Below are 26,258 nucleotides of genomic sequence, written 5' to 3' on the forward strand. Positions count from 1 at the left end.
GATTTTAACTTTCATTTAACAATGTCATCAGGGGAGAGAGGACTACAAAGATTTAGAAGTCTTGTAACAAAGGAAAATGACACTGGCCGGGGCTAATTTCTCTTCTTAGATTTGAATGCAGCCACTCCATTCAACTAAACCCTTGCCCCCCCTCCCCAACACTCCCTTAACTCAATTCTTATCAGATCCTCATGACACCTAAAGGCACAGGCAGGGCGGGGTCATTAGCCACCAGACAAGTTATTACATGTAGTATATGTACTTTTACTGCCTCCCAGGTCATTGTTAAGAACACTTCTATCACCCCAGAAAGTTCCTTCATGTCCTTTCCAGTCCGTACCCCTCCTGGGTCACCACTTGGGAATAAGACTTTGTCCCCAGTCACCCCAAGTGATTTTTGTGCTCTGGTACAATTGGGGAAATCTGCTCAAAGGATCTTCCACAGCCCAGACATTCCAAGATTGTGACCTCTGGATTGAAGGCTCTTTAACAACAAGTAACTGTCCCTCTGACCCCACCAGGTACCGCTGGGAAACACAGGGTTGGCTGGGGGTGGAGCTTTAGAGGGTGTCCCAGGCCCAGGAGTTGGGTGGGGTGGGGAGCGACGCTGTGGTAGAGAGAGCCTGGAGCAAGGGTGACTCCCTGCACAGGGCTTGGCTCGGCACCTTCCATCTGTGTGACCTGGGTTATATTCTCCACATCTTCCCGCCCCCGGCCTCCATTCCCCCACCTGGGAAGAGGGACACCTATATGCGGCTCTCAGGGTGGTAAATGAGGATTAAAATAAGGTCAGCTATGTCATACTCAGCACACCCAGGTGCTGTCCTGAGTGGGACAGGATGCTCAGAGGTGCAGGGATGGACCCAACACCACGTGGCTGGGAAGTGATGGAGCTGGGGCCTGGACCAGGCTTGCTGGCTATGTGACGCCTTACTGAATGACTTCGCTGGTAAGTCCCAGTGTCCCTGTACATCCAAGGGGCTAATAAACCCCAGCCTGCCTTTTAACTCTAGGATGTTGTGAGGATCTGATACAATTCGAGTTAAGGGATTATTGAGAAGGAAAACAGTTTGATAGAGGAATGTGACTGGTTTTCCTGTTTTCATGGTGACTTCAGTGGCCTTTCTGGGGTGAGGGAGAAAGGACCTCCCTTGGCACCAAGAGGGTGAAAGCACCTCCCCTGATCTTGGGATGCGAGGGGCCCTGGGAGGCAGGAAGGGTGCTCGCCAAGGCCTGGCCTCATCGGCGCACCGCTGGCCTTTCTTCGAGGCTGCGTGGGTCCAGCGGCATCATCTCTCAGAGCCTCAGTTTCTGAGTCTGTAAGATGGGAACCGTACTTCCGCCATCCTGACTTCTTGAGATGTTGTCGGAACCCAAGAGAAAATGGAAAAGGGGGAGGGGTTACTTCAGAAGCAGAAGGGGCTCCTCCAGGTAGGTGGCAGCCTGGCTACCTCCAGCCTGTGTACCATCTTCTTGGGTGACCGCTGGCTTTGGGCTGACACCTGGTGGAGACTTGGCTGAAGCCTCGCTGCTCCCCTGCAAGGCTGGTGTCATCCCAGTTCACAAGCCATGCAGGGAGGGGCTGGGGTTACAGTTTGATGAGGCCGGAAGATCTGGGTTCAAACTCTGGCTCCACTATTGCACCTCTGAGCTTTTGATTCCTTCGTCTGTAAGTGAGGACACTAGGACCTGGCTCATATGGGGCCTGGCACACAGCTGGTGCTCAGTAAGAGTTCTCTGGTCCTGGTTGGGTGCCTCAGTTGGTAGGAGCATTGTCCTGTAGACCTAAAGGTCACGGGTTCGATTCCCAGTCAGGGCACACACCCAGGTGGATGACTTGATCCCTGGTCAGGGTGCATACAAAAAGACAACCAACTGATGTTTCTCTCTCACATTGATGCCCAACCCCCAACTCTAAAAGCAATGAGAAAACGTCCTCTGGTGAAGATTAAAAAAGAATAAAAACATTTCCCTGTATTCTGAACATGGGTTCACCCCTCTGGGTGGTTCAGTGCAGACTCAGATTCCAGGTCTCGTAGTGAGGGGCACAGTCACTTCTACTGCTGGGGAGAAACTGACTGTGATGTGGCCAAGGGTTCCCTTCCTGCTGTTGTTTTTACCCCACAGCATGCCAGCAGAGTGCTGGTACACAGTAGGTGCTTTTTCTACCCTGGCCAGGCAGAAATGTCCAAGGGAACAGCAGTTGTGTCTGCTCTCTTCCCTCTGAGTCCCTAGTACCTAGAACAGAGCTGGGTAGACAGCAGGTGCTCAGTAAATGTCTGGGAGTGAAGAATGAATGAACAAAGGTGAGTGAACAAGAATCAGGTATGAAAGGATCCGGCTGGGGGAGGGGAACTTTGTGGGCTCATCCCCGCCCATGTCATCCTTCCTGGGCTAATCCCCAAAGATTAACCTGGGGACAAAGCCAGGTCACTGGCCACTGACCCCGGGCTTTGGAGTGAGCGCCCAAGGCTAGTGTGAGCAGACGTGTACAGGGTGTGGAGGCCACTCCTGACAACCCTCTTCACCTCAAGATGGCCCTCCTGTCCCCCACCCTGGACCTGGTCCTCACAGCAGTCCTCAGCATCCTCTTCCTAGTGCTGGCCTTGGGCCTGCTGTGCTTCTTCACCTGCCGCCTGGCCAGACCACTCAGGTAAGAGAGTTCACCGGGCCCGACTCCCTCTCCTTTAGCTTCTGTTTGCTCTTGTGGGATAGGGAAAGGGCGGGCATAGCCTCTCTCCCTCCCCATGATGGGGAAACTGAGGCTCAGAGAAGTTGGGTTAGCCTGGGGTTGAATTGCACTTGGCTGTGGACAAGCTTTTGCTCAGTTTCCTAAATTGTAAAATGGGGGTCTAGCAACACTTGAGAAGATTCAGTGAGATCACAGATGTAAACAGTTAGCACAGGGCTGGGTATAAGAGGGCCCAAGAAATGGTAGTGATTTTTATCTGTTCTATTTTTCTGTCATTTGCCCTGGACCTTTGAGACCCAGTCCCGGCCTGGCCTTTTGCCCAGCTCCCAGGGCAGCCATGTCTTCTGCCCCAGGATGCTGACTCAGGGCCAAGGCCCAGCCCCTCAGCTCTCTCCCTGACCTGCCAAGTAGCTGGTCCTTCTCCCCGAGCCCGAGCCCGAGCCAGCCAGGGCGTCTGCACACTTGTCATGAATAATCAGGGCACGTAGCTGGGAGCCTGGCAGAGACAGTCCGGCTGGGAGGTGGGGGTGATGGGCTTGACACACATTCAGATGCTCCATTCTGAGCTGGTAGAGCATTGGCAGAGGGTGGTGGGCAGCCGGGGCCCCCGTAGACCCAGACTGGGCCCCATGGAACCCATGACCCAAGGCTGCCAGAGAGCAGACTCGGAGTCTCTGAGTCAGGGTGGGAGCGTAGGGGTGGGAGCATGGGAGGAGGAGCCAGCAGGGGAGTCTAGCTTCTGAAGGGTTCCTGGATTCCCACCCCCTCTCCTTTCTAAGCAGAGGCAATGGGAGGAGGCAAGTGTCAGTCTCCAGGACAAGCCGATCTCAATGTCACCTCCCTGGGACCAGAATTCAGAATATTTCAGCCATTACCATGGGGTCTTTCATTCAGTTAGCATTTAGGAGCTGCTTCAGTGTGCGTGGGGTTAGAGATGGATAAGACGGGTTTTACTGTCACAAAGCATCCGTCTAGCAGAGAAGAGAGACAAACAAATAAGCATAATCATGCAGGGCTGGATGAGCCTTTCTGTCTCCTGAGGCCACTGTTCACTGTTATTTTTCCTTATTACTTGTTTGTTTTGGACTCTAGGTGCAGAGAGTTGAGTAAGTCATGTCTCTCAGTGCGTGGTGTACGATCATGAGCTCAGTTCCTGCTTTATTTATTCATTTTTCCCCTTCATCCCTGTTCCCCACGACCAAGCCCGCCACTCCCCAAAGGTCCTCATGCTAATGTGTTTAACATGTCCTTAAATTTGTATGTGTCTTCGTAAATTTTGCGGTTTTCTGTATGTGGGTGTGGCTTATATAACTGCACTTTATTCTTTGCATTCTTCACTCAGTCCTATGTTTAAGCTTCATTCATACTACTGTTTTGACTTCTGGCTTTAATACCACTGCCACAGAGGTACTACCGCCACTGCCTTTATTAGCGCACTCCCCTAGTTATGCACAGAGGGGTTGCCCCAAATCCTCACAAACCAGCAGTCAGGGGGATATGCCAAACTTTCCTCCAGGAAGCATGATGGTTTCTGTAGTTTTTTGCTATAAAGTCTTCATTAAGTTAAAGGAATTCTTTTCAATTCCTTGTTTTCTGAGGACTCTTATCATATAGTTGTTTCTGTCCCCATTCCCTCTTCCTAGATGAACTTATCAAGTTTTACCAAGGTTTAAATATCACCTATATGCCCAGGTTTCCCAAGTAGATACCTCCAGCCAAGACCTCTCTCTCAAATGCCAGATAGGTATACCCAGCTGTCCACTGATGTCTTCACTTCTCAAAGACATCTCAGACTCAACATGTGCAAGACCATGTTCCTTATTTTTCCCACCAAATCTACTCCATCTCACACCTCAAAACACCACCCTACATGCTGAAAGACTAAACGCTTTTCCTCTAAGATCAGGAACAAGGCAAGGATGTCCACTCTTGCCTCTCCAATTTAAAATGGTGCTATAAGTCCTAGCTAGTGCAATAAGGCAAGAAAAAGAAATAAAAGACATACCAACTGGAAAGCAACAACTAAAACTCTCCCTATTTGTCAATGACATGATTATCTACCTAGAAGATGGCAAAGAACCCACATACATACGCACAAAACTCCTAGAACTGATAAGTAAGTTTAGCAAGGTCACAAGGTACAAGATCAAAATACCAAATCAATTGTATTTCTTTGTACAGTGATATTATAATAGTGCCCCCCAAAGTGAAATACAGTGGTATAAATCTAACAACACATACAGGATCTGTATGCTGAAAACCACACAAAAAATGAGATTCATGGAGAGGCAGCCTGAATTGAATTCATGATTGGAAGCCTGAACATTGCAAAGATGTACACCCTCCCCAAATTGGTCTACAGAGTTAATACAATACCAATCAAATGATAGTGATGGAGAACAGAGCTGGGGTTGCCAGGGTTAGGGGTGGTGGGTTGCGGGGAGGCTTCTGTGACTACAATGAGACAGCATGAGAGAGTTTTTCTGCAATGGTGGAACCGTCTGTATCCTGACTGTTGTGGAGGTGACACAAATGTACACGTGCTAACTTCAGAGTCTTCATTCTACAGTTGGGGGACCAGAAGCCCCACCCTTGGGGGGGGTCACTGGTGATAACCTCCTTGCTAAGTCTGGAACCAACAGCTCTGTAGTCAGGGTTATCTGCTACCTGTTTGTCTGTAATTTTGGGCAAATCACATTTCCTTTCAGAACCTTGGTTTTCTCACCTACAAAGAGATCAGAAGTCCCTCTCTGTCCACTGTATAGGTTATTGGTGAGAAATCATGGTGAAAGACTCTATAACCAGTGAGCTATGTGCAGTACACAGGCCTATTTCATTTTTTCTCTGTCCTTTATAGATTGTTTAAATAAGCTCCCAGAGAGTAGTGTTTTTATATTATGGAAATATAACATACATACATAGAGCATCCATATCACAAATTGACAGCTTTTCGTGCTTTCAGAATGAACACAGCCAGTTGATCAGCACCCAGATCAATCAACAGAATAGCCCTTCACAGTCCCCTGTGCCCCCTTCAGTCTCCATACCCCCAAAGTAGACTTTAGCAGGTCTTCTAACCCCCTTGGTTAGTGTTTATCCTTTGTATCATGGGAATTGCACTGCATGTACTCTTGGGTCTGCTTCCTTCACTCAACCTTGCCTTCCCAAAATTCACCATGTTGTCTGGGGAGTTATCCATCACTTGTTCTCATTGTTGTGTAGATTTCCATCCTGTGAACCCCCACCATGTACTTATCGTCCTGCTGAAGAGTTTTGAGGTCACTAGGAATGGGACTGATAGGAACATTCCTCTACATGTCTTTTAGTTTTAGTGAACTTGGAAATAAACAGGTCAAAGGGCATGGGTATGGTGTCAGCCCCGTGAGGAGCTGCCAGTTTTCCAAAGTGGTTGTACCAATCTATTTGCCACCAGCAGTGCGGGGATACTCTGGAAGTTCCACACCCTTGCCCACACTTGGACTTTTCTGCACACACAAAGGAAGGATTTGGGGTGACTCTTTCCTTCCTCCTACCCTCCCAGCCTAGAGCCCTGGCTTTCAACTGAGGTAAATATTTACTGTGCCAAGCACTGGAGCACAGACAAACAAGGCAAAGTCCCTGCTCTTAGAAGCTCCCAGTGTGGCAGGTGAGACGGATCAGGAAAGAATTATTAGTTCCAAAACAGGGAGCTAGTGATTGAAATAGTATGAAGTTCAGAGGTAGCATGTTGGCATGAGTGATCATCCTGGAGGCTTCCTGACCTCAGTTTTAAACTATTCTGAATAATATTTTTAAATTTCTTTTAAATTTTTGGAAAAAAATTTTTTAGATTTTATTTATTTTTAGAGAGGGGACAAGAGGGAGAAAGAGAGGGATAGAAGCATCGATGTGCGAGAGATACATAGATTGGCTGCCTCTCTCATGCCCCCAACTGGGGACCTGGCCTGCGACCCAGACACGTGCCCTGACTGGGAATCAAACTGGCAACCCGGGGGTTTGCAGGCCGGCGGTCAATCCACTGAGCCACACCAGCCAGGGCTATTTTGAATAATATTTTAATGTATCAATATTGTACATCAATTTAATAACATTTTAATAATGTTCAGGTTTACTCTAGAAACATTTGGAAACTAAAGGAGAATTTAAAAATTAGAAATAATTTGAAATGCCATCACTCAGAGCTGAGTGCGTGCTGTTAGAACTAGGGTATGTCTTTTCCATTCCCGCCTCCCCTTCCCCCACTGCCAAGCTGGGTTTTTAAGGAGCCGGGTGGATGAGTAAGAGGGTGGAAAAGCACAGGCCTGTGCAGTGGATGGTGTTTTGTGGCATGTGGTGCTGGTGACCCTTGCCTCTGGGCCCTGGAGTCCAGTGTGTATGTTTTTAAGGTTGAATCAAGATCACTTTTTCACTGGTGGAGTGCTTTCTTATCCATCATGACAGTAACACAAACGGTGGTGTGTTGTGCACCCTGCTGTTTCTCATGTAAAAAATAATAGAAACAGAACAACTCCAAAGTGGAGTTGGAGCTGCCGTTCCAGAGGAACTGCCCTTGCACTCGTTACTCCTCAAACCCTTGGGATATTAAAACTGGGCAAAATAACCTTTGGACTAGGCCTAAATCAGCATTGTAGTCAAACAACTGTTTGCAAAAAGAACAGGAAAGCAAAAAATATGACTATGGCATTCTGACTGATAATTAATGACATTCTTTAGAATTATCACCACTATGTTAATGTAGCTGTACCCTTAAAATTTCCTTCCTCCTACTGATGTAATTATTCCCCTTCTCTTTCTCATAAATACCTCTTTCCTTCGACTCCTAATCAAAATGCCATTTGGGTTTCTCCCTGAATCAGTGCTTCCCAGAATTGCAATTCTTTTTGGATGTCTTATCTGAGACTTAAAAAAAAAATGTGTTTTAGGTTAACACTCACAAGAAATAGAATAATCATTCTTATCTTGGTTTTGATGGAAATAATAACAATATTTCCCAGTGATGCTCTTGCCACTTAAAATTCTTAATCTTCCAGTAACATTTATAAACAACAGAGTTAGCACATTTCTCAGCTACCAGTGGGATTATCCCTCATGAACCTAACAGGATAACCCCAAGTTAAAAACATTCTTATAACATTAATACAGGCTCATTTTAGGCAATTTGGAAAATTCAAAAAATAAAATGAAGAAGAATGAATGAATAAATAATCATCATTCACAGTCCTACTGCCTATAGAAAGCCACAGTTAGCATTTTGGTGTGTTTCCTTCCAGCCGTTTTTTTTAAACAACATTTCCAAAAAATTAATAAAGGTAACATCTCAACACAGAAGAATATTTGGGAAATGCAGAAAAAATTATTGGAGTCATCTGTGATGTTACTATTCAGAAATGTCCACCCTTATTGCCAGTCTTTTCCTGTATGCCATGCCTATAGTTTTTATATCTGTCACCATAAATGACAAGCTCTAGAAGAGAATGTAGCAAACGTAGGTGTCCTTCTAAGAAAGGATAGACTTTTTTTTTTTCTTTGTCTCTGTTCTCAAGACACAGATGAGTAAAAGCCTGAAGACTGATGTTCTAGAACAATGCTTTTCAAGGTGTGGCCCATGAACCAGCAGCAGAGGCATCACCTGAGAGTTTGTTGGCAATGAAGTCAGAATCTCTGGGCGAGGATGGGGGTGAAGAGGGTAGAATCTAGTTTAACAATCCCTCTAGGAGTTTCTAATGCATGCTACAGTTTGATGCATGCCACAGAAAAATTGAATTCTGGGGCGTTCAGATGGACTGAAAATGGGAGTTCTCTTGCGGGATGGAAGGAACCACTTTGCAGCCTAGTACTCATTTAAAATTCAACAACCGAGACTTCCAGCTAAGATGGAGGCGTAGGTAGACACGCTTCACCTCCCTCCACAACCATAAGAAGGATTACATCTACCTCAAAACTAAAAACAACCAGAACCACCAGAAAATAGAACTATATGGAAGTCCAACAAAGAAAGACATAAAGAAGAAATACTTATCCAGACAGGTGGGGGGATGCAGCTGGGGCAGAGAGGATGCGGTGTGGTGGCAGCGGTGGTGGTGGTGGTGATGGTGGCAGCAACGCAGAGGCTGTGGCCAGCTGGTGGAAAGCACAGTCACATATTATAAGTCAGGAGGGACACCTGGGGAGCGACCCCAGCCCCAGACCAGACTGCAAAGCTCATGGTTCCAGCACCAGGGAAAATAAAGCTTAATTGTTTCTGGCTGTGAAAACCAGTGGGGGCTGGGGCAGAGGAAGAAAGTGCCGGTCTCTCAGCAGAATCCATTTGTTTAGAGGGCCCTATGGCCCTAGAACATCTGCAGACCCACCCACTCAGGGAACCACAATGAGGGAAACAGCTAGAAGGGTGCCATTTCCGTATGAAAAGTGGGAGAAGTGCCTGGAAAAGGGAGAGTGCTGAGCAAGCAGCATTGTTCCCTCTTAGACCCCTCCTCCACATACAGTGCCACAACGTGGTGAAATGGGTCGCCCTGCACTGACAAATACTTAAGGCTCTGGCCCCTACAACGTAACAGGTGCAACAGCTTTACCTAAGACACAGAGGCAAACAAACAACAGGGCCTGTTAAGATGAGGAGACAGAAGTATGGCCCAAAAGAGGGAACAGGTCAAGGTTTCAGTGGGAGAACTAAGCAATGAGAAGGTAGACAAAATAACAGATGCAGAGCTCACAACACTGGTGATAATGATCCTCACAGACTTGACAGACATGATTGAGTGTAGCAAATGCATAAGGGAAGAAGTAAAGGCTATACTAAGTAAAGAAAAGGAAAATCCACACAAAACCAATGGTGATGAGAAGGAAGCTGGGGTTCAAGTCAATGATTTGGCACATAAGGAAGAAATAAACAGTCAAACAGTACAGAATGAAGAAACAAGAATTGAAAAAAATGAGGAGAGGCTTAGGAACATCTGGGACAACTTTAAACATACCAACATCTGAATCATAGAGGTCCCAGAAGGAGAAGAGGAAGAGCAAGAAATTGAAAATTTATGTGAAAAAATAATGAAGGAAAACTCCCCAAATTTGGCAAAGGAAATAGACATACAAGTCCAGGAAGCACAGTGTCCCAAACAAACTAGATCCAAAAAAGACCACACCAAGACGCATCATTATTAAAATGCCAAAGGTGAAAGATACAGAGAGAATCTTAAAAGTAGCAAGAGAAAAGCAGAGAGTTACCTACAAAGGGGTTCCTATAAGACTATCAGCTGATTTCTCAAAAGAAACTTTGCAGGCAAGAAGGGACTGGCAAGAAGTATTCAAGGTGATGAAAAGCGAGGACCTACAACCAAGATTACTCTATCCAGCAAAGCTATCATTTAGAGTGGAAGGGCAGATAAAGTGCTTCCCAGACAAGGTAAAGCTAAAGGAGTTAGTCATCACCAAGCCATTATTACATGAAATGTTAAAGGGACTTCTTTAAGAAAAAGAAGATCAAAACTATGAACATTAAAACGACAATAAACTCACAACTATCAACAACAGAATCTAAAAAATGAAAATAAAAAAACCTAAGCAAACAACCAGAATAGGAACAGAATCATAGGTATGGGGATCATGTGGAGGCTCATCAGCTGGGAAGGGGAAGAGGGAGAAAATGGGGAGGTGGTACAGGGATTAAGAAGCATAATTGTTAGGTACAAAATAGACAGGGGGATGTTAAGAATAGTATAGGAAATGTAAAGAACTTATATGCACGACCATTGGGACAACTATAACAGCATAATCAGTAAAATATACTTAAAAATAAAATTCAACAACTGTGTGGTTAAGCTTCCTGAGGGAGGGACCACTTAGATTTGTAACCCTGGTCCCAGCCTGTAATAGGTGCTCAGTAACTACTTAATGAATGAACCAACAAAGAAATTAAGTGAATGAATGTATTAACTCTGGAGTTGTGGCCCACATGTCTTTTATTTTTTTTCTTTTTTCATTTCTAGGATCGGAACATCAGCTAACATCAGTTAACAGGTTGACCACTGCTAGCCCACTTCCTCCCACCCACGTCGGTTGTACCTCTGGGCCCCGGAGAGAGAACAGGTCTTGGAGTGCACCATGATTTCGCCATTCTTAGTGCTGGCCATTGGCACCTGCCTCACCACCTCCTTAGTGCCAGGTAGGACTGGGGGGCACAGGTGGACGGTGGGGAAGACCTGCTGCAGGTAGGATGGGATGAGGGCATTGTCTGTGTTCGGGGTCATGGAGCCATCCAAAGTATTTAAGAGCAGGAAACAAATGCTCGGAACAGGAAACCCCAGCCCTGCCACTGCGTGTGTTCATGTTATAGGTCACGTGTGCCCCCTGTGTAACTTATTCTATAAACTCTTCCAACTCCTGGTCTGCTCAGTCTCCTGTAGGCTTTGTCTGCTTACCTCATGGAGCAGTACATTCCCTTGTGGTTTGTACTTCTTGCCGTTTTGTTTTGTTTTCAATTGAAGACTCACATGGAAGTGTTTCTACAATGCCATGTTACATTTAAGTTTTCAATGAATTCTACATAAGTTTTTATGTTCATTTCTCAGTTTGAGGTTCTTACGCTATAAACTCAGACCCCATTTAGCCCTGGCTCAGATTTGGAGTTGAGTGTACATTCCTCACGACTGGCTTTCTTTCCCATCCCTTCCAGAGCTCCAAGGCCAAACGTGCACATTAAAACAGCTTCAGCCTAGACCTGGACCTTGTCTGGCACCCCCAGGGCCCCTCAGCATCAGCTTCTGTTTACATCTCTGGTTTTGAATTTCCTCTTAATTTCTGGGTATTTCGCTTCCCTCTTTTCTTCTTTTTTCAAGCGATGTATTGTTTTTAATTGTTTTGGTTTTTTACTCCCAGCATTTCAGTACCTGTAGTTAGAAAGGGGGAGCCCTCCTTGGCTCAGTCCATTATGTGGCTGGAAGCTCTCCCCTTGTCCTCTCTGAGCCTTAATTTTTCCATCTGTTTGGCAGAGATAATTTCTCCTTAAGGCTATTGTGGTAAGGACATGGGACAGTCATAGTGTCTGTCAGGGAGGGGGACCTCTTAGGAAGATTAGAAAATTGGGGTACAGAGGACTGGCCCTCCCAGGTCACACTGCGAGTCCATAGCAGAGCTGGGAATAGAACCTGAGCTCCCTCTGCGATCCCATTGTAACAGAACCCTTGGGCTGCTACGATTGAAACAGAACCCACGGGCTGTTTTGTTAGGGGCCCGATTGCCCGCCACCAGAATTATAACTCTGAATACCACAGTTTGGTGAAAAGAAAAAGGATTGTTTATTTACACATAGTTCTGCCTCCCCCTCCCAGACCTGGCCAGTCTTAGGAAAGTCAGAAACACCGTTTCCCTACTTCCTAGGCACAGTTCAGCTTTACCAGTAGCTGCCAATCACTCAGTTCTGATTGGGGAGGTCCTTTCTGTGCTGTGGTGCCCGCCAGCTCTCAATGCAGGAACGCCTGGATTCTCAGCCTCCTTGTAAACTGCCTTCTTCCTGCAAACCGCATGGATCTCCTCTCCTTCTCAAAGCAGTCTGGCAAGAGATTCTTCTTAAAGCAGCCTGGAGATCCCTTCTCCAAGCCAGATGGAGGGAGCCCACAAGAGCCAGAGAGTGAGGGCGTGAGGGCCAGAGAGAGCCTGAGAGAGAGAGCCTCCTAGAGCCAGAGCCAGCCCAAAATGTCCGCAGCTCCTTCTCTCTTCCTCCCTGCCTCCTCTCTCCCCCTGCGTCCTCTCACGCAGTGGGTGTTGCAAACAGTTCTGACCATTCACAGAACCCTACTAGGCTCTGTCTGCTTCTTCCGTACCAGCCCACAGTTCAAGATCCCTCCCATCTTCCTGAGTCTTGGAAGTAAAGCGGATCTTTGCAACAATGTTTCCAGCCACTAGCTCCAGGCATGCAAGGGCATCCTGAAAGCTGCTTCCTGCTGCCTATCTCCCAGCCGCAAACTCTGGGGTTTGTTTTTGGACTCCCCTGTTTCTGTAACACCATGATGCCTTTCAGTGTGTATCTTTGGGACCTAAGCTTGCGCTGGGACCGAGTCCTTGATTTCTCAGCACTCACAACCCACACAGGTGAAAAGTGAGTGAACAGATGGGTGAAAGGGAAAGAATGAAAAAGTGACAAAATGAGAAATTTTCAAATATTCAGCAATTCAGGCTTTTGTGATCTGGTTCATTTTAGCCATTTTGATGCACGTGCTGTGGTAGTACATTATGTTTTCTTTTAAAAAAAGTATTTGGTGTAACTTACATTAAAGTACACACATCTTATACATATAGCTTGATGACTTGAAAGAACATTTCCAGTCATGAGACACCAATGTACTTTCTTGTGTCCTTCCCAACCAACCCCAACCCCCACCCACAAGCCAAAGGAGGTGACTAGGCATATTCTTGCCACCAATGATGAGTTTTGCCTCTTTTGAACTTCACGTAAACAAAATCGCACAGCACCTACTGGACGATGGCAAGTACTCTTTACATAGCATTTAAGCGTGGCATTTAATGGTTTCTGAAAATAATGGCCTTCGGATACTCAGTTGTCCGAAGCTCTCATGGCTTCAAGTGACAATGCAGTCAGTTTGACATCCACTGTACTGTTCTGAGGGACAAGCCCTGGGATGGCTCTGCTGAAAGTGACAAGGGTCCTGCCCGGAGCAAGCACAGCAGGAAACTTGGCAAACTGGTAACAGAGCTTGTGTGGAGAAGGGGCCACAGGTGCAGGGCAACGGGGGGCAGGACCCCCCAGATGGCACCCAAATGGCCGCAGAAGGTTCTGGACCAAAGCCTGGGCACTGTGGTGTGTGTGGCAGGAAGGAGATTGGAACCAGCCCAGAGCCAGTGGGATCCCTGATCAGAACCACTGGCCGGAGCCCTTTCCCAGGCTTTACCTCATTTAGTCCTAATACGGCCTACAGGCAGGTATGTTCCCTCCCTTTCCTGGGGCAGAGACCACAGTGGCAGGAACTTGTATGTATGCACACAGCTGATGGCAGGGCCAAGGCTCCGGCTGGGGACTGCCACTGGGGTCTGAAATTAGTGAACTCAGCAGACCCTTTCAGAAAAGAGAGATGATGCTGGGGGCTGTAAGGGGGAAGGAGGTAGGCTAAGGAACTGGGGTGGGGGTGACCTAAGGGGAGACCTCTTTGGGGAAGGGTGTGAAGTATGGATGGGCCCAAGGCTTGAGGTCGAGACCTGCTTCCTTCCACCTCCCCCCACCTCCCCCCACCTCCCCAAGGCAGGGGCACAGCCCCACACACATGTGGGTTTCCTGTTTTTCTTCTTCAGCTCTAATCCCAGCACCCTGTGTTTCATTTCTGAATGTGGGGGAAATAATTTCAGCAACCTCAGCAGGCCGTGTGTGTGAAGCACCAGGCACTTGCCTGGAAACCGTACTCTCGAGAAAGGCGCGCTGTGCCCAGTACCCACAGCCGTCCTGAAAGGCAGCTCACGCCCGAGCTGGGCCCAGGGATGAGGGTCGTGTCCTCAGCCCACGAACACGCGGCGCGGCCTTGGATAAGACCCTCCCACCCGTCCTGGCCTCAGCCTTCCCTTCTGTGCAGTGGGAGGCCATTGGAAAAGAGGGACCCTACGGAGTTCCACCTCCGGGCTTCGGCAGTCCGATGTGTGGATTTAATGGGGCCTGAGTCCAGAGGCGAGCCCGGCAGACAGTGGGGAGGCCCCTGAGCCCCGTGGACAGGGAGCCTGGGCCTCTGTTTGGAAGAACAAGGGAGTCCAGGTCTGGTGATGGAATTATTAGGGAGTTGGGGAGGGGTTAATCCTCTCCTGTGGGTCAGGGTAGTCACTCGCCTTATCTAATCCAGTCCTTATAAGACCCTGAGGGGAAGGTACAAAAACAGCATATGAAGGGGAGGAAACTGAGGCTCAGAGAGGTGACATGTCTACACAGCGGATACTTGGCGCACAGGGCAGGGTAGGTAGTTGAGGTCCATCGAGCACGTAGCTGTGGTCTTTCCCCTGGAGGACTGACTGCTGGACGCACACAGGGGAGGAGACCGAGAGGGAGAGGGAGAGGGAGAAAGAGGAGAGAGCATGCCTGGTTCCATCTTATCTCAAGATGAGGGATGCTGAACATGCTAATTTATTCTAACAGGAGTGAGAGCGTATGTAACTAATGTAACTATTTCAATTTGCCACCTTAAACAAAAGGCAAGCCTTTATACAAAAGGTAAGTCTCGCTTTTCAGCACTGCCGTTAATGCTGTCACTAAGTCAGGTTTCTGCTGAACCTACTTTAATGAGTAAGCCAAGCAGAGCATATAATTGATGGCTGGAGACATCTGGGGACTCCTGCAGTTGGAAGTAGTTTGTTCTCTTGAACAGCTTAAACATTACCTCCCTAATTGCACTAGCACAAATTCATTTGCTGCCTTAGCAGAATGACCCTCTACTGGGAAGAAGAAAAGAGCCCAGGCTTTGGAGTGAAACCCAGCTCTGCCAGTGTCTGCCAGTGCTGTGTGGCCTTGGGCCAGTTACTTGGTGTCTCTGAGCCTTGGTTTCTTCATTCTGAGATGTAAGGAGACCCAGGATCCACAGGCTTATTTGGAGGATTGAACTGGAATATGGTTATAAACGACACGATGACTATTAGATGGGCAAGCACAGCTCCCTCCCCAAGTCCTGGCACCTCCCCTGAAGCATGAGAAGTTGAGGTGTATGTCAGTCTGGGGATTAGAAGCTACCCCCGCCCCATGCCAATAACTCTGTCTCCCTCACTGTACAGAGAAAGAGAAAGACCCCAAGTACTGGAGAGACCAAGCTCAGCAGACCCTGAAAAATGCCCTGAGGCTTCAGAATCTCAACACCAACGTGGCTAAGAACACCATCATGTTCCTGGGAGACGGTGAGGCCTGGGGCCTGGGGCCTGAGGGCGGGGCTGGACAGGGCACCTAGGTAGCGGCCCACAGAGCCAGCCAGAGGTGAAGGGGGCTGTGTTGCAGAGGCTGGAGCCCTGGGGAGCATGTTTAAGAGGTGAGGGGGCCAGGCTGTGGACTCATAAGGTCTGCTGTGTCAGCTGGTCCCCTGAGGGTCTGGGGAGGGAAGGGAGGGAAGGCCTGCCCAGTCCGTTTACAGAACCCTACCCTGGTGCCCACTGCCCAGCCTAGAGAGCTATGGGTGCCCGAGAAGGCTGATTGGAGAGGCAAGAAGCCCGAGAGGCTGAGGCCCCCTTTTCCCCACCACAGGGATGGGCGTCTCCACGGTGACGGCGGCCCGCATCCTCAAGGGTCAGTTGCACCACAACCCCGGGGAGGAGACCAGGCTGGAGATGGACAAGTTCCCCCATGTGGCCCTCTCCAAGGTGAGCTCCAGCTGCAGGCCCGCAGCGCCCAAGCCTCTCGCCTCTCAGCTTGACAACATGCATGAAAGGGCCCTGGCAAGGTGCTTGGCCCTCCTGGGGTCTCCGAGGCCCCACTGTGAAGCGAGGACAGCAGCAGCTACTTCCCAAGACTTTATTTTGAGGGTTTTAGCTCACTGACGTTTAAAAATCTGTTGAAGAAAAGTGCACGAGTGCACAGCTTGAATTTTCACAAACTGCACACGTCAGTATAACCAGCATCCAAGTGGAGAAACTGAACATGACTGCAACCAGAGGTCGCCCTGGGCCCCCCTCCCATCCCTAGCCCCCGCCCGCCCGCCCATAGATTAGCCGTTCCTGCTTTTGTACTTGACATAAAGGGAAGCGTGCAGTATATACAGATACATACCCTCTTGGTTCTGTTGCATTCACTCCCCCGCAAGGAGGTTCAGCAGGTTAATTAGATGACTGACGTGAAGTGGTAGCCACTGTTCCTGGTGCTGCTGGCGGTGGTGCTGGTGTTTCGTAATAACGGTTCTCTAGACTCGAAGGGAAACGCAGGGCCTGACTGTAATGTTTTCTGTGCCTTTAAGGAGCGCTCAGGTTGGTAGGGAAGGGAGACAGTTTCAGGGTCTCTACTAGAGGTCTGAAGGAGGGGAGCCTCTTCCTCGTTTCCCCATTCTAGATCCGCCCCCCCCCTCACTTCCCCCAGCCCTGCCCTCCTTCTGCAGGACTCACCTGCCTCTCCCTCTGCTTTGCTGGCTCCTACAGCCCCAGACCCAGGGAGAGGCGCTGGCTGGCCCGTCTGCCAAGCATTTCCATGTGTCAGCCAGTTGCCTCTCTGCCCCTTCCTGCTGCCCTGGCTGCCAGGGCAGAGGGAGTGGGGGCAGGAAGCAGGCAGCTAGGCGATCCTGCGGCTCTGGGGGACCTCGGGGGACATCAGGGCCCAGTCAGGGCCGTGGGAGAACTCACTGTCTCCCTCATGCCCCAGGCCCCATGGTGTGAGTGGGGGTGCGTGGGCAGTAGGGTGGGCCAGGGCCTGGCCATGTCCCAACGCCCCTTCCCCACCCGCAGACATACAACACCAACGCTCAGGTCCCTGACAGTGCGGGCACGGCCACTGCCTACTTGTGTGGGGTGAAGGCCAACGAGGGCACCGTGGGGGTGAGCGCAGCCACACAGCGCTCCCAGTGCAACACCACTCGGGGCAACGAGGTCACCTCCATCCTGCGCTGGGCCAAGGACGCTGGTGAGTGGGGGTCGCGGTGGGGACGGGGGCCCAGCTCTGGGGCGTGCCTGGGCCTCAGTCTTCCCACCTGTACAATGGGGGCAGGGTAGATCAAAGCTCTCCCGGGCCCTCCCAGCTCCAGTGTTCTGAGAGTCTGAAATACTCATGGGCTCCCGTCCAGGACAGGAAGGCTAGTGGTTTAGGAACCCATTCCAATGTGGGCTCCGGTCCTGGAGCACTTCCCTGAGTCCATTCATTTCCCTGTAAAACGGGCATGAAAACAGAGCCCCCTCCTAGGCTTGGTGTGAGGAAGGCAAGGGGCCTAGCCCAGTGCCAGCCCTGTGGGGGTTCAGCAAACGTCTCCTCCTCCCTTCCTCCTGGAATCAGGAGCCCCTGACCCATGTCCCCAGGAACTTTAGAGTCAGGGTATGAGGCCAGATGACATAGGTGACAACACTACCACCCGAGAGCCCTCAGGAGGGGCCCCTGTGTTCTTGCAGGGCACCCAGCGAAATCGGGGTGCTTCCCGCAGGAGTGGGGTTCTGCAGGGTCCACACTGGAGGGGAGGACCCCAGCCCAGGAGCTCACAGGAGTTCTCCAGGAGTAGACTGTCTGAGCTGCCAGGGTATATGGAAGTCGCCATCCCCCCGTTAGTACTGGTGGGGGGACTGAGGCCCAGGCAGGCATGCAAGTAGCGGGAGGCCAGTCTTTAGTAGAAGGAAGGCAGCTTGGACACCGCCGTCCCCAGATGAAGCCAACCCCTCCTCTCCCACACCCCAGGGAAATCTGTGGGCGTCGTGACCACCACGCGAGTGAACCACGCCACCCCCAGCGCCGCCTACGCCCACTCTGCCGACCGGGACTGGTACTCGGACAACGAGATGCCCCCGGAGGCCCTGAGCCAGGGCTGCAAGGACATTGCCTACCAGCTCATGCACAACATCAGGGACATTGAGGCGAGTTCAGGGGCCGCAGCCAGTGCAGGGACCCGCGGGCTGTGAGGCAGGGCCCCAGGTGGGCCTGAGGCCTCGGGGGCAGGCTGGCACGGGAGAAGCAGCTCGGCCTGGCTCCCCGTACACCTGGGAGGGCTCCCAGCCCATTAGGGGATTTGTGGTCGGGGCAGAGAGGCTCTGTAGGATTTCTCTGCGGTGGGGCTGAGGGATAAACCCTGATGTGGCCGCCACCACTCCTCAAGAACCAGGCGCCCAGGGATTATTTCCTAAATTGGAACCTGGCGCTGCAGCCCCACAAGGCAGGGAGGCGGGGGTGGCAGAGCGGCCACCGAGGGGAGCGCGCGCCTGTACGTTCCCACAGGCACACGCAGGTACGTGTCTCAGGTGCCCATCCAGCGAGCTCCGAGAACATGGGGACGGTGGTCAGCACAGGCTCTCAATTATAAATTCCTTGGGTTCAAATCCATGACCTGTTTGCTAGCTGCGTGACCTTGGATCAGCCACGTAACCTCATCCAGCCTTCTCTTTTACAACCCCTTTGTGAAATGTACCTGGGATCCCACCGCAGAATCTCATCTGAGCCTCCCCTTTCTAAATAAAATTATCCCTGTAGGGTTTAGCACAGGGCCTGACACCTAATGAGAGCTCAGAAAGTGGTAGCATTTACTCATGAGCCACTTATCGGAGCCCCGAAACGTGAGCAGCTTTCAAACGCTGAGCAGGTTCATGTGTGTAAGTGGGCACATGTAGCCCAGACATGGTCCACCTCATGTTCACATGGGTCTCACTCTCTCTCCTTAAATGGGAATCTCTGGCTCGTTTCTTTTTCAGGCTCTTGCTATCTACTCTGGGGATCGGGTGAAGGGGCGAAGGGACTTTGGCCCCCTGAGCCTAAAATGGGGGTTCAGTGAGACTCAGAGGAAGCCCAGAGATCCCTCCTACCCCTTACCTCTGTTTCTAATCTTACCAGACAGACTTGCTGGCTCTCAGATCCACCTTCTGTCCCCCAGTTTCTAAGGTCCCCCGGGCCCCTGTACCAACCCATGACTCCCCTTCTCCTGATGGTGGATTGAACACCCCTTTCCGGACAAAGAGTTCTGTTGACTCTTTTAGGGAGTGCATATCTGAGGCAAAGCCACTGTCCTGACTTTGCCTTCACCTGACTTGTGTCCTGGGAAAAGTCACTTCTCCTCCTCGAGCCTCAGTTTCCCCACCTGCACAACAACAGCAGAAAGCCTCCCGTGCCCCCTCCTTGGACCGCTGGAGGCTGAGATGAGGTCATGGATGTGAGAACATTTGTTGTACAAGCACAGGGTGTAATTATGGGGCTGCTCTTCAGAGAGATTTGGCAGGAACAGCCTGAGAGGGGTACAGGAGCTTAAGGGAAGATTTCTCTGGCGGGGGTGACCAGTCGGTTAGGGGCGTCCTCAGGGGCCACTGGGGGTTGAGCAAGGGCAAGCGTGAGGAGGAGGGACTGGGCGAGTGCTGCCCCTCCTCCCTCTCCTCTCTTTCCCATCCTTTTCTCTCCCATCGGCCCTGAACCACCACCCGAAAGCCCCCAGCCCCTAGCCCCCAGGCTGTACATGAAACAAAAATCCTGGTGTCCGCCCTGAAAATAAATATCTTTTGCCTAAAAAAAAAAAAAAGAGAGGAAAGAAAGAAAGACACAAACCCAAACCCCAAAACCAAACAGCAAGTCTGTTATTTGGGAGTTTAATGAGCCCGTGTGAAGTCTCTGTTAGGGCTGGAAATGAGGAGGCTCTAGGCAGGAAGATTGGGGGCTTCATTTCCACTCTGAGAATGCCAAGGGGTCAGGTTCTGTGGGAACAATGTGGGGGGGCAAAGGGCCAGTGACCCGAGGCCCCCTTTCCCCCTTCCTCTCACAGCCAGCCCCATCCCCAGAGATCCTGGCTAGAGCTGGCCATGAGGAATTTGCCCCTCTGGAAATACTGTGACCTCCAATTCCGCATGCCAGTGAGAACGCCCTCCATGGAGGCCAGGACCGCTGCGTTACTGCGTGTCCTCCTGTCACAGTCCGTGGCTGTGACAGTCTTGTGGGGGGGGTGTCATGTCTACTTTATAGGAAAGGAAAAGGAGGTTCAGAGAGGAGAAGTGACAGACCCTTGGTCAAGAAGGGACAGAGTCAGGATTCAGACCATGTCCCCTTCAGGTCCCCATGATCCAGGCTGGTCCTGGGGCACCTTCCCCACCTCCCCACAGAACCTGGGTTCCCAGGAGGAAAACGGAGTGGAAGGTAGAGAGAAGGGGGCCTTGAGAAGTCGGCCCGGGGGGCGGTGGATCGGAGGCCTGCCGCGGCCGGGCTCCGCTCTCCCAAGGTGTCAGCCAGGGCGGTGGCCTGGGCTGACGCCTGTGGTGGCAGGAGGACACCGGTGTGGTGGTAACTGTGGGCGGCAGCTGTTATGCTCTTGGCCTCGTTTTAAAAATAGTCAGGACTTCAAACATGGATTCCCAAGGAAAACAAACAGTCCCGCGTCCCCCCTCCCGTGCAGGCAGTGTGGTGGGTAAAATTAGCCTGGCGGGGACTACACAGACCTGAGCCCCGGCCTGCTGTTTGCCCAGGCTCCCGGCTGGGCTGCCCCAAGACCTCCCTGGCCGAGGCCTCCGGCCTGCAGGCACCGGGGGGAGGAAGCTCTTGGAGGCTCCGTCATGGGCTCTGCGGCCATGGCCGGGGCCCCAGTGCCAGGGTCGAAAGAAGCCTCCGGTTCGAATCCTGGCTCTGTCCCTTACCAGCCTTGTGGTCTTGGGGAAAAGAAATCAGATTTCTGCATCCATTTCCTTATTTGGAAAATGGAGGCACAGTTTTCCTTGTGGCCTTGGTGTAAAGTTGAGGGAGATAATGTGTCTGAACAAGTGGGAGTTACGCGTCAGGCCTCTGGAAAGCCCAGTGGGGGGGGTCATCAGTACCTCCGACATCTCACCCCGAAGCCCCGAGCACAGTCCCAGGAGACTCAGGATGTCCTCTTGTCCTCTCCCCCGGCTGGAAAAGCAGAGGCTCAGGAGAGCAGTGTAGACTGAGCCCAGGACTCTCCAGGCCATCACCAGGCAGGGGTCACTGGGGCTTCTGGACATTTCGAAGCCCCGGGTACTGATGGCGCCTGTCCCTTTTAGGTGATCATGGGGGGCGGCCGGAAGTACATGTTCCCCAAGAATACAAGCGACGTGGAGTATGAGCAAGACGAGAAGGCCAGGGGCACGAGGCTGGACGGCCTGAACCTCATTGACATCTGGAAGAGCTTCAAACCGAGACATAAGGTGGCCGTTCAGGGACCAGATGGCTGCAGGGTGGCCTGCGGTGGGGACGGGGCTGGGTGAACCCTCTCTGAATCACTCATGTGGTCGTAATTCTTACCTCAATTGGCTCAAATGGTATAACAGATACATGAGTGGCACATAGTAGGTAATCAGTCAATTCCTTCCTTTCGGGGAGGGCGATGGAAACAGACAGGCAGTAAGGAGGAGGGCGCGCCAAGGAACGAACAGCCTGCCTGGACGCTCAGTCCACCCGAGCCCCTACTGTGTGCAGGGCCCCTGGCTGGGCGTGAGGTCCAAATGATGAATCGGTGGTCAAGGGAACATGGAACGCTGTGTGCTTGGATGGCGGGATGCCTAGGACCTACTGGAACCCAGAGGGGACAGACCACAGGGAGAGACCGAGAAGGCCTGACAGAGGGGGGGAGGGAGGGGGGAGGCAGTATCGGGAGGTCTTGCAGGCAGAGGTGGCAGGCCTGAGGTCGAAGCCCTTCACAGTGAGTTGGCTGTGGCCGGGGCGAGAGCACGTGCTGGGGAAGGGAGGCTGGAACATGGGAAGGGCCCGAGCTCTGGCTCCCAGAGTGGCTCTGGCCTTTTAAATCTGTGCTGCTGGCCTCTGGGCCTGGGGCAGCTGGGGTCTGGAAATGACTGTGGTCAGGGCTGAAGACAGTGGGGAGAAGCCTGGCAGCCACTTTGATGTCACTCTGGGGTTGGGTTTCTGAGGGTTCCAGGACTGGCCCCAGGGGAGGCCTTGTGGGATGGGGCTGGGCCAAGAGTGAGGTGGGGGCAGGGGCTAGGGAATGGCCCCCACAGGGTTGATGGGGGTGGGACTGAGCTGCTTTGAACCTTTCCCATTCCTTCTGAGTCAGCTCCAGCCGGGCCAGAGTTGCTCCCAGCCCAAGCCAGAGAGACAGCACCCCGCCCAGCCTCAGTTTCTCTGCCTGGAACATAGGACCAGAGCTTAATTCTTTTTGCCTAGGCAAGGTACTTCCCTTGGAGCTCAGTCTAGACCCCAAGAGGGAGGGAGAGAGCCCACTGCACTGGGCCAGACAGGATATCACTGTGGGGTCCCAGATAGGCCATATGTCCCTTGAAAACCATGCCTTAAGGGTAGGTTCTAGAGTGTCTGACATTTACCACTGAATGGCTTTGTCATCTGTGTCTCAGTTTCCTCATCTGTGAAATGGGAATAATAATTCCTACCTCTCAGGGTGGATGTGAGGGTTAAATGAGATAAACACACCTTAGCAGAGCAGAAGAGGGAATGGAAGTGGGAGAACAGGGCCCCCCACTTTCTTAGCCTTTTCACCTTCCTTCCCATAATAACCCTTGAGGTTTGAAAACCACTGATCCTAGTGCCATTGCCCAGAGAAGGCAAGGGACTCTCCCGAGGACACACAGCTGATTCCTGGCAGTGCTAGGACCCCCAGTCTAGGCTGCGAATGGTGCCACCTCCAGATGAGCTGCCCGGCCTCTTCCTGTAGCCTCTATGCCCTGAAGAAGCAACACCTCCTTTATTATCCCCTTTCATGGGGACCCCAGGGCAGATCCAGGGCCTCGCTTCCTCCCTGGCTCTCCATGGCCTCCAGAACACAGCTCATCCCTCACAGTGGGCCCCTTGTGACCTGTGCCTGCCTCTTCTTTGCCCCATGTTCCTCTACTTGGAACTCTACTCCTGACCCCAGGCTGATCAATTTCTACTTATCCTCTAAGGCCTCATTAGGACACCACCTCCACCAGGAAGCCTTCCCTGATCCTGCCTTTGGGCTCATAGTGCCCTTGGTCTCTCAGAATTCTCCTCCCCCTGCATTAGAATTGCTTATTTATTTGTCATTTCTTGAAGGCAGGGATGGTAGGTCCTCAGGGAGGGATTGTTAAAGGACTAAAGGAAACAAACAAATACATGCCCCAGGCTCTGGGACCAGCTGGGGTGAGTCCTTCCAACTCCCCCAGCCTCTGATCACTGACCCCAGCCCTTCCTCCTAGCACTCTCACTATGTCTGGAACCGCACCGAGCTCCTGGCCCTCAACCCCAACACTGTGGACTACCTCTTAGGTAAGGGGGTTGGGGGGTTGGAGTGGTGGATGCCTGGCTGGGTGCCCTGGGGCAAGGGCTGCATGACCCAGCACCTGTGGACAAGGCCCCAGCCTGTTCCCCCTACTTAGGGACCTTTGCGCTCAGGCTCTAGGACCTGGGAGGGGTGAGGAAGGGGTTCTGGTTCATAGAATTTCAGCCCCAAAACTGCTGGCTGTGCAGAGTGAATAGCCCCACTGAACGCAAAGGGAAACTAAAGGTCAGAGAAGGGAAGCTACCTATGGCATGCTGCACAGCTGATTAGAGTATGGCCAGGGAAGTCTGAATGCTGGTTAGAGCTGAGACCTAACCAAATCCCAGGCTGCAGAGCAGGGCACCTGAGCCAGACCTGATGTGTGGCCAGAGCAGAAGCCAGCCTGCTTGTCTGCTGGTCCTGACTGGGGATGGTGCACCCTTCTCCCCAGGGAGTGGGGAGCATTGGTGAGGGTCAGGGGCAGTTCTAGGCTAGGTGGAATGAGACCAGAGCACCACCATGCCGATGTCTGGGTCCTCTTTCCCACCTGGCCGGAGAGTGGTGGCAAATTCTCCTGCAAACCTTTCCCAAGGAGCTCAGCCGCCAGGTCCTGGGTGTGTCATTGGAGATTATGGGCTCAGAGCTGGGCACCTGGAGGTTCCCCCCACAACCCCAGACACACACAGCTCTCTGCTTGCCTGGGTCACAGAGCACAGACTGCCTACCACACACAGGCTGTGTGGAGCTGTGTGTGCATCTGTGGAGCAAGCTAATTCCACTCATGGACCTTAGAGCCAGAGTGCTGGGTTCAAATCCAGTTCCTACCACCTATGAGCTGTGTAACCTTGAGCAAGTGATTTCTCTGTGCCTTAGTTTCCTCTTCTATAAAGTTGGAATAATGACTTCTATAAAATGGGTATCATGATAGGGCCTGCCTCAGGGTTGTTAGGAGGATTAAGTGAGCTAATGCATTGTATAGGTTATCTATTGCTGTATATCAAATTATCTACACACTTAACAGTTTAAGAGTAAGCCTTTATTACTTGCATAGTTTCTTTGGATCAGAATTGGGGGCGGCTTGGCTGGGTCTCTCATGAGGTTGCAGTCATCCGAAGGTTTGACTGGGGCTGGGGCTTCCAAGATGGCTCCCTCAGATGGCTGATAGGTTGGCAGGAGGCCTCAGTTCCTGGCCACGTGGATCTCTCCATAGAGCTGATTGAGTGTCTTCACAGCATGGCGGCTGGCTTCTCCCAGAGACCCAAGAGTATGCAAAGCAGAAGCTGCGTGTCTTATGCCCAGACCTGGAAGTCACAAACCGTCAGTTCTGCCGTGTTCTGTTGGATACATAGGCCAGACCTAGTCACTGGGGGAGGGGACACATCAGGGTGTGAATTCCAAGAGGCAGGGCTTATTGGGTGCATCTCAGAGGCTGGCATCTCCATGCTTCCTAAGCTCCTAGAATGGCACGTGGCACAGAGTGAGCACTTTGCTCATTGGAACTTCTGTTTGGCTGCACACACACTCATGAAGGGACAAGATGTTCTAGAAGGATACCCAGAGCCAAAAACACCTGCCTGATACACATGAAATCTTGTGACACGGACACAAGGTTTCCTAAATGGAAATCTGAGCTCAGCGAACAGAAGGAACAGTGGCCCCAAAGCTGCTGTTGTTCTACTGCACAGAGCACTGTGCACTTCAAGCCTGACCTATAAATGACATGTTAACACACAGCCAAGCTGCTCTGTCAAGTCCAGGACAGAGTCCTCTGCCGGAGGGCCACTGTGCTGTGTCTGGGGCATTTCAGGCTGGGGTGTCGGCCGATGGACACGTGTCTCAGATCGCCCACTTAACAGCTGAATATAGCAAGTTACTGACCCCCGAGCCTCTGTCTCCTCCTCTGTAAAGGGGCATGGTGACCCCTCTCCATGGTGCGGCCCTGATGATGGAAGGAGGCAACATTCCCAAAGCCCCTGGCGCACTTTGGACCCCAAGAACCATCCCGATGAGCTTCCTTCCCCCCGCTATGGCCCCAAGTTGTATAGGGGGAACCTGTGGTCCCTGAGACACCGCAGGTTCCTTGGGGATCCTCCTAGCAGGGTCATGAACTTCACCTTCCTCATCTTTCCCAGGTCTCTTTGAGCCGGGGGACATGCAGTACGAGTTGAACAGGAACAATGTCACAGACCCCTCACTCTCCGAGATGGTGGAGATTGCCATCAAGATCCTGAGCAAGAATCCCAAAGGCTTCTTCTTGCTGGTGGAAGGTAGGGCCCCACGCCTGACTGCAAGGCCGTTTACCTGATGTCAGGGGATGGGGAGGTCCAGCTCTCAGAGAGAACTGTCCCGTTTGGGGATGATATAGGAAGTTCCTTTTGGAAGGATGGATTGTAGACTTGGGGAGAAAGGGGTAGTGCTGAAGCTCCCAGCCCAACAAGCTGTTCTCACACATATCTACACACCAGACTTACTAGTCTAGGAAGGCTTCCTGAAAGAGAAGGCGGGTTTCTTCCTTATGGGAGTTACTTCCTGAGGCCTGGCTCTCGAGGGGTGTGCAGCCTCCTCAGCTTCACTCCTCCTCAAACACTAATCAGCAGGCCCAGGAGACATTTTTATCTGAGCAGCTGCCTGGAGGGGCTCAAGGACATCTACGGGAGCCCTAACAGCTGGACAGTGGACATCTGCTGTGACTACGCATGTGTGGGGCCAAGGTCAGGTTCACGAGTCCTGTCCCTGAG

General features: G+C 51.4%; 1 protein-coding gene across 2 annotated transcripts in view; it reads left to right on the plus strand.

Annotated features, from left to right (window-relative positions):
• Positions 1–26,258, plus strand: part of ALPL (alkaline phosphatase, biomineralization associated) — a 59,318-nt gene that overhangs the window by 28,900 nt on the left and 4,160 nt on the right. Inside the window, exons 1-9 of one of the 2 annotated variants that reach the window (XM_090271482.1) lie at positions 2,496–2,653; positions 10,678–10,853; positions 15,449–15,568; positions 15,909–16,024; positions 17,096–17,270; positions 18,030–18,205; positions 21,332–21,475; positions 23,459–23,528; positions 25,653–25,787. In XM_090271482.1, the coding sequence (XP_090127608.1) occupies positions 10,793–10,853; positions 15,449–15,568; positions 15,909–16,024; positions 17,096–17,270; positions 18,030–18,205; positions 21,332–21,475; positions 23,459–23,528; positions 25,653–25,787 (997 nt within the window). In that variant the 5' untranslated portion in view covers positions 2,496–2,653; positions 10,678–10,792. Of the gene's footprint in view, positions 1–2,495; positions 2,654–10,677; positions 10,854–15,448; positions 15,569–15,908; positions 16,025–17,095; positions 17,271–18,029; positions 18,206–21,331; positions 21,476–23,458; positions 23,529–25,652; positions 25,788–26,258 lie in introns of those variants that run through there. The other variant, XM_090271483.1, reaches the window with a different exon arrangement.

This window comes from Furipterus horrens, unplaced genomic scaffold (assembly GCF_987537825.1).
Source record: "Furipterus horrens unplaced genomic scaffold, mFurHor1.1.pri manual_scaffold_3, whole genome shotgun sequence".
NCBI classification, from domain to species: Eukaryota; Metazoa; Chordata; class Mammalia; order Chiroptera; family Furipteridae; genus Furipterus; species Furipterus horrens.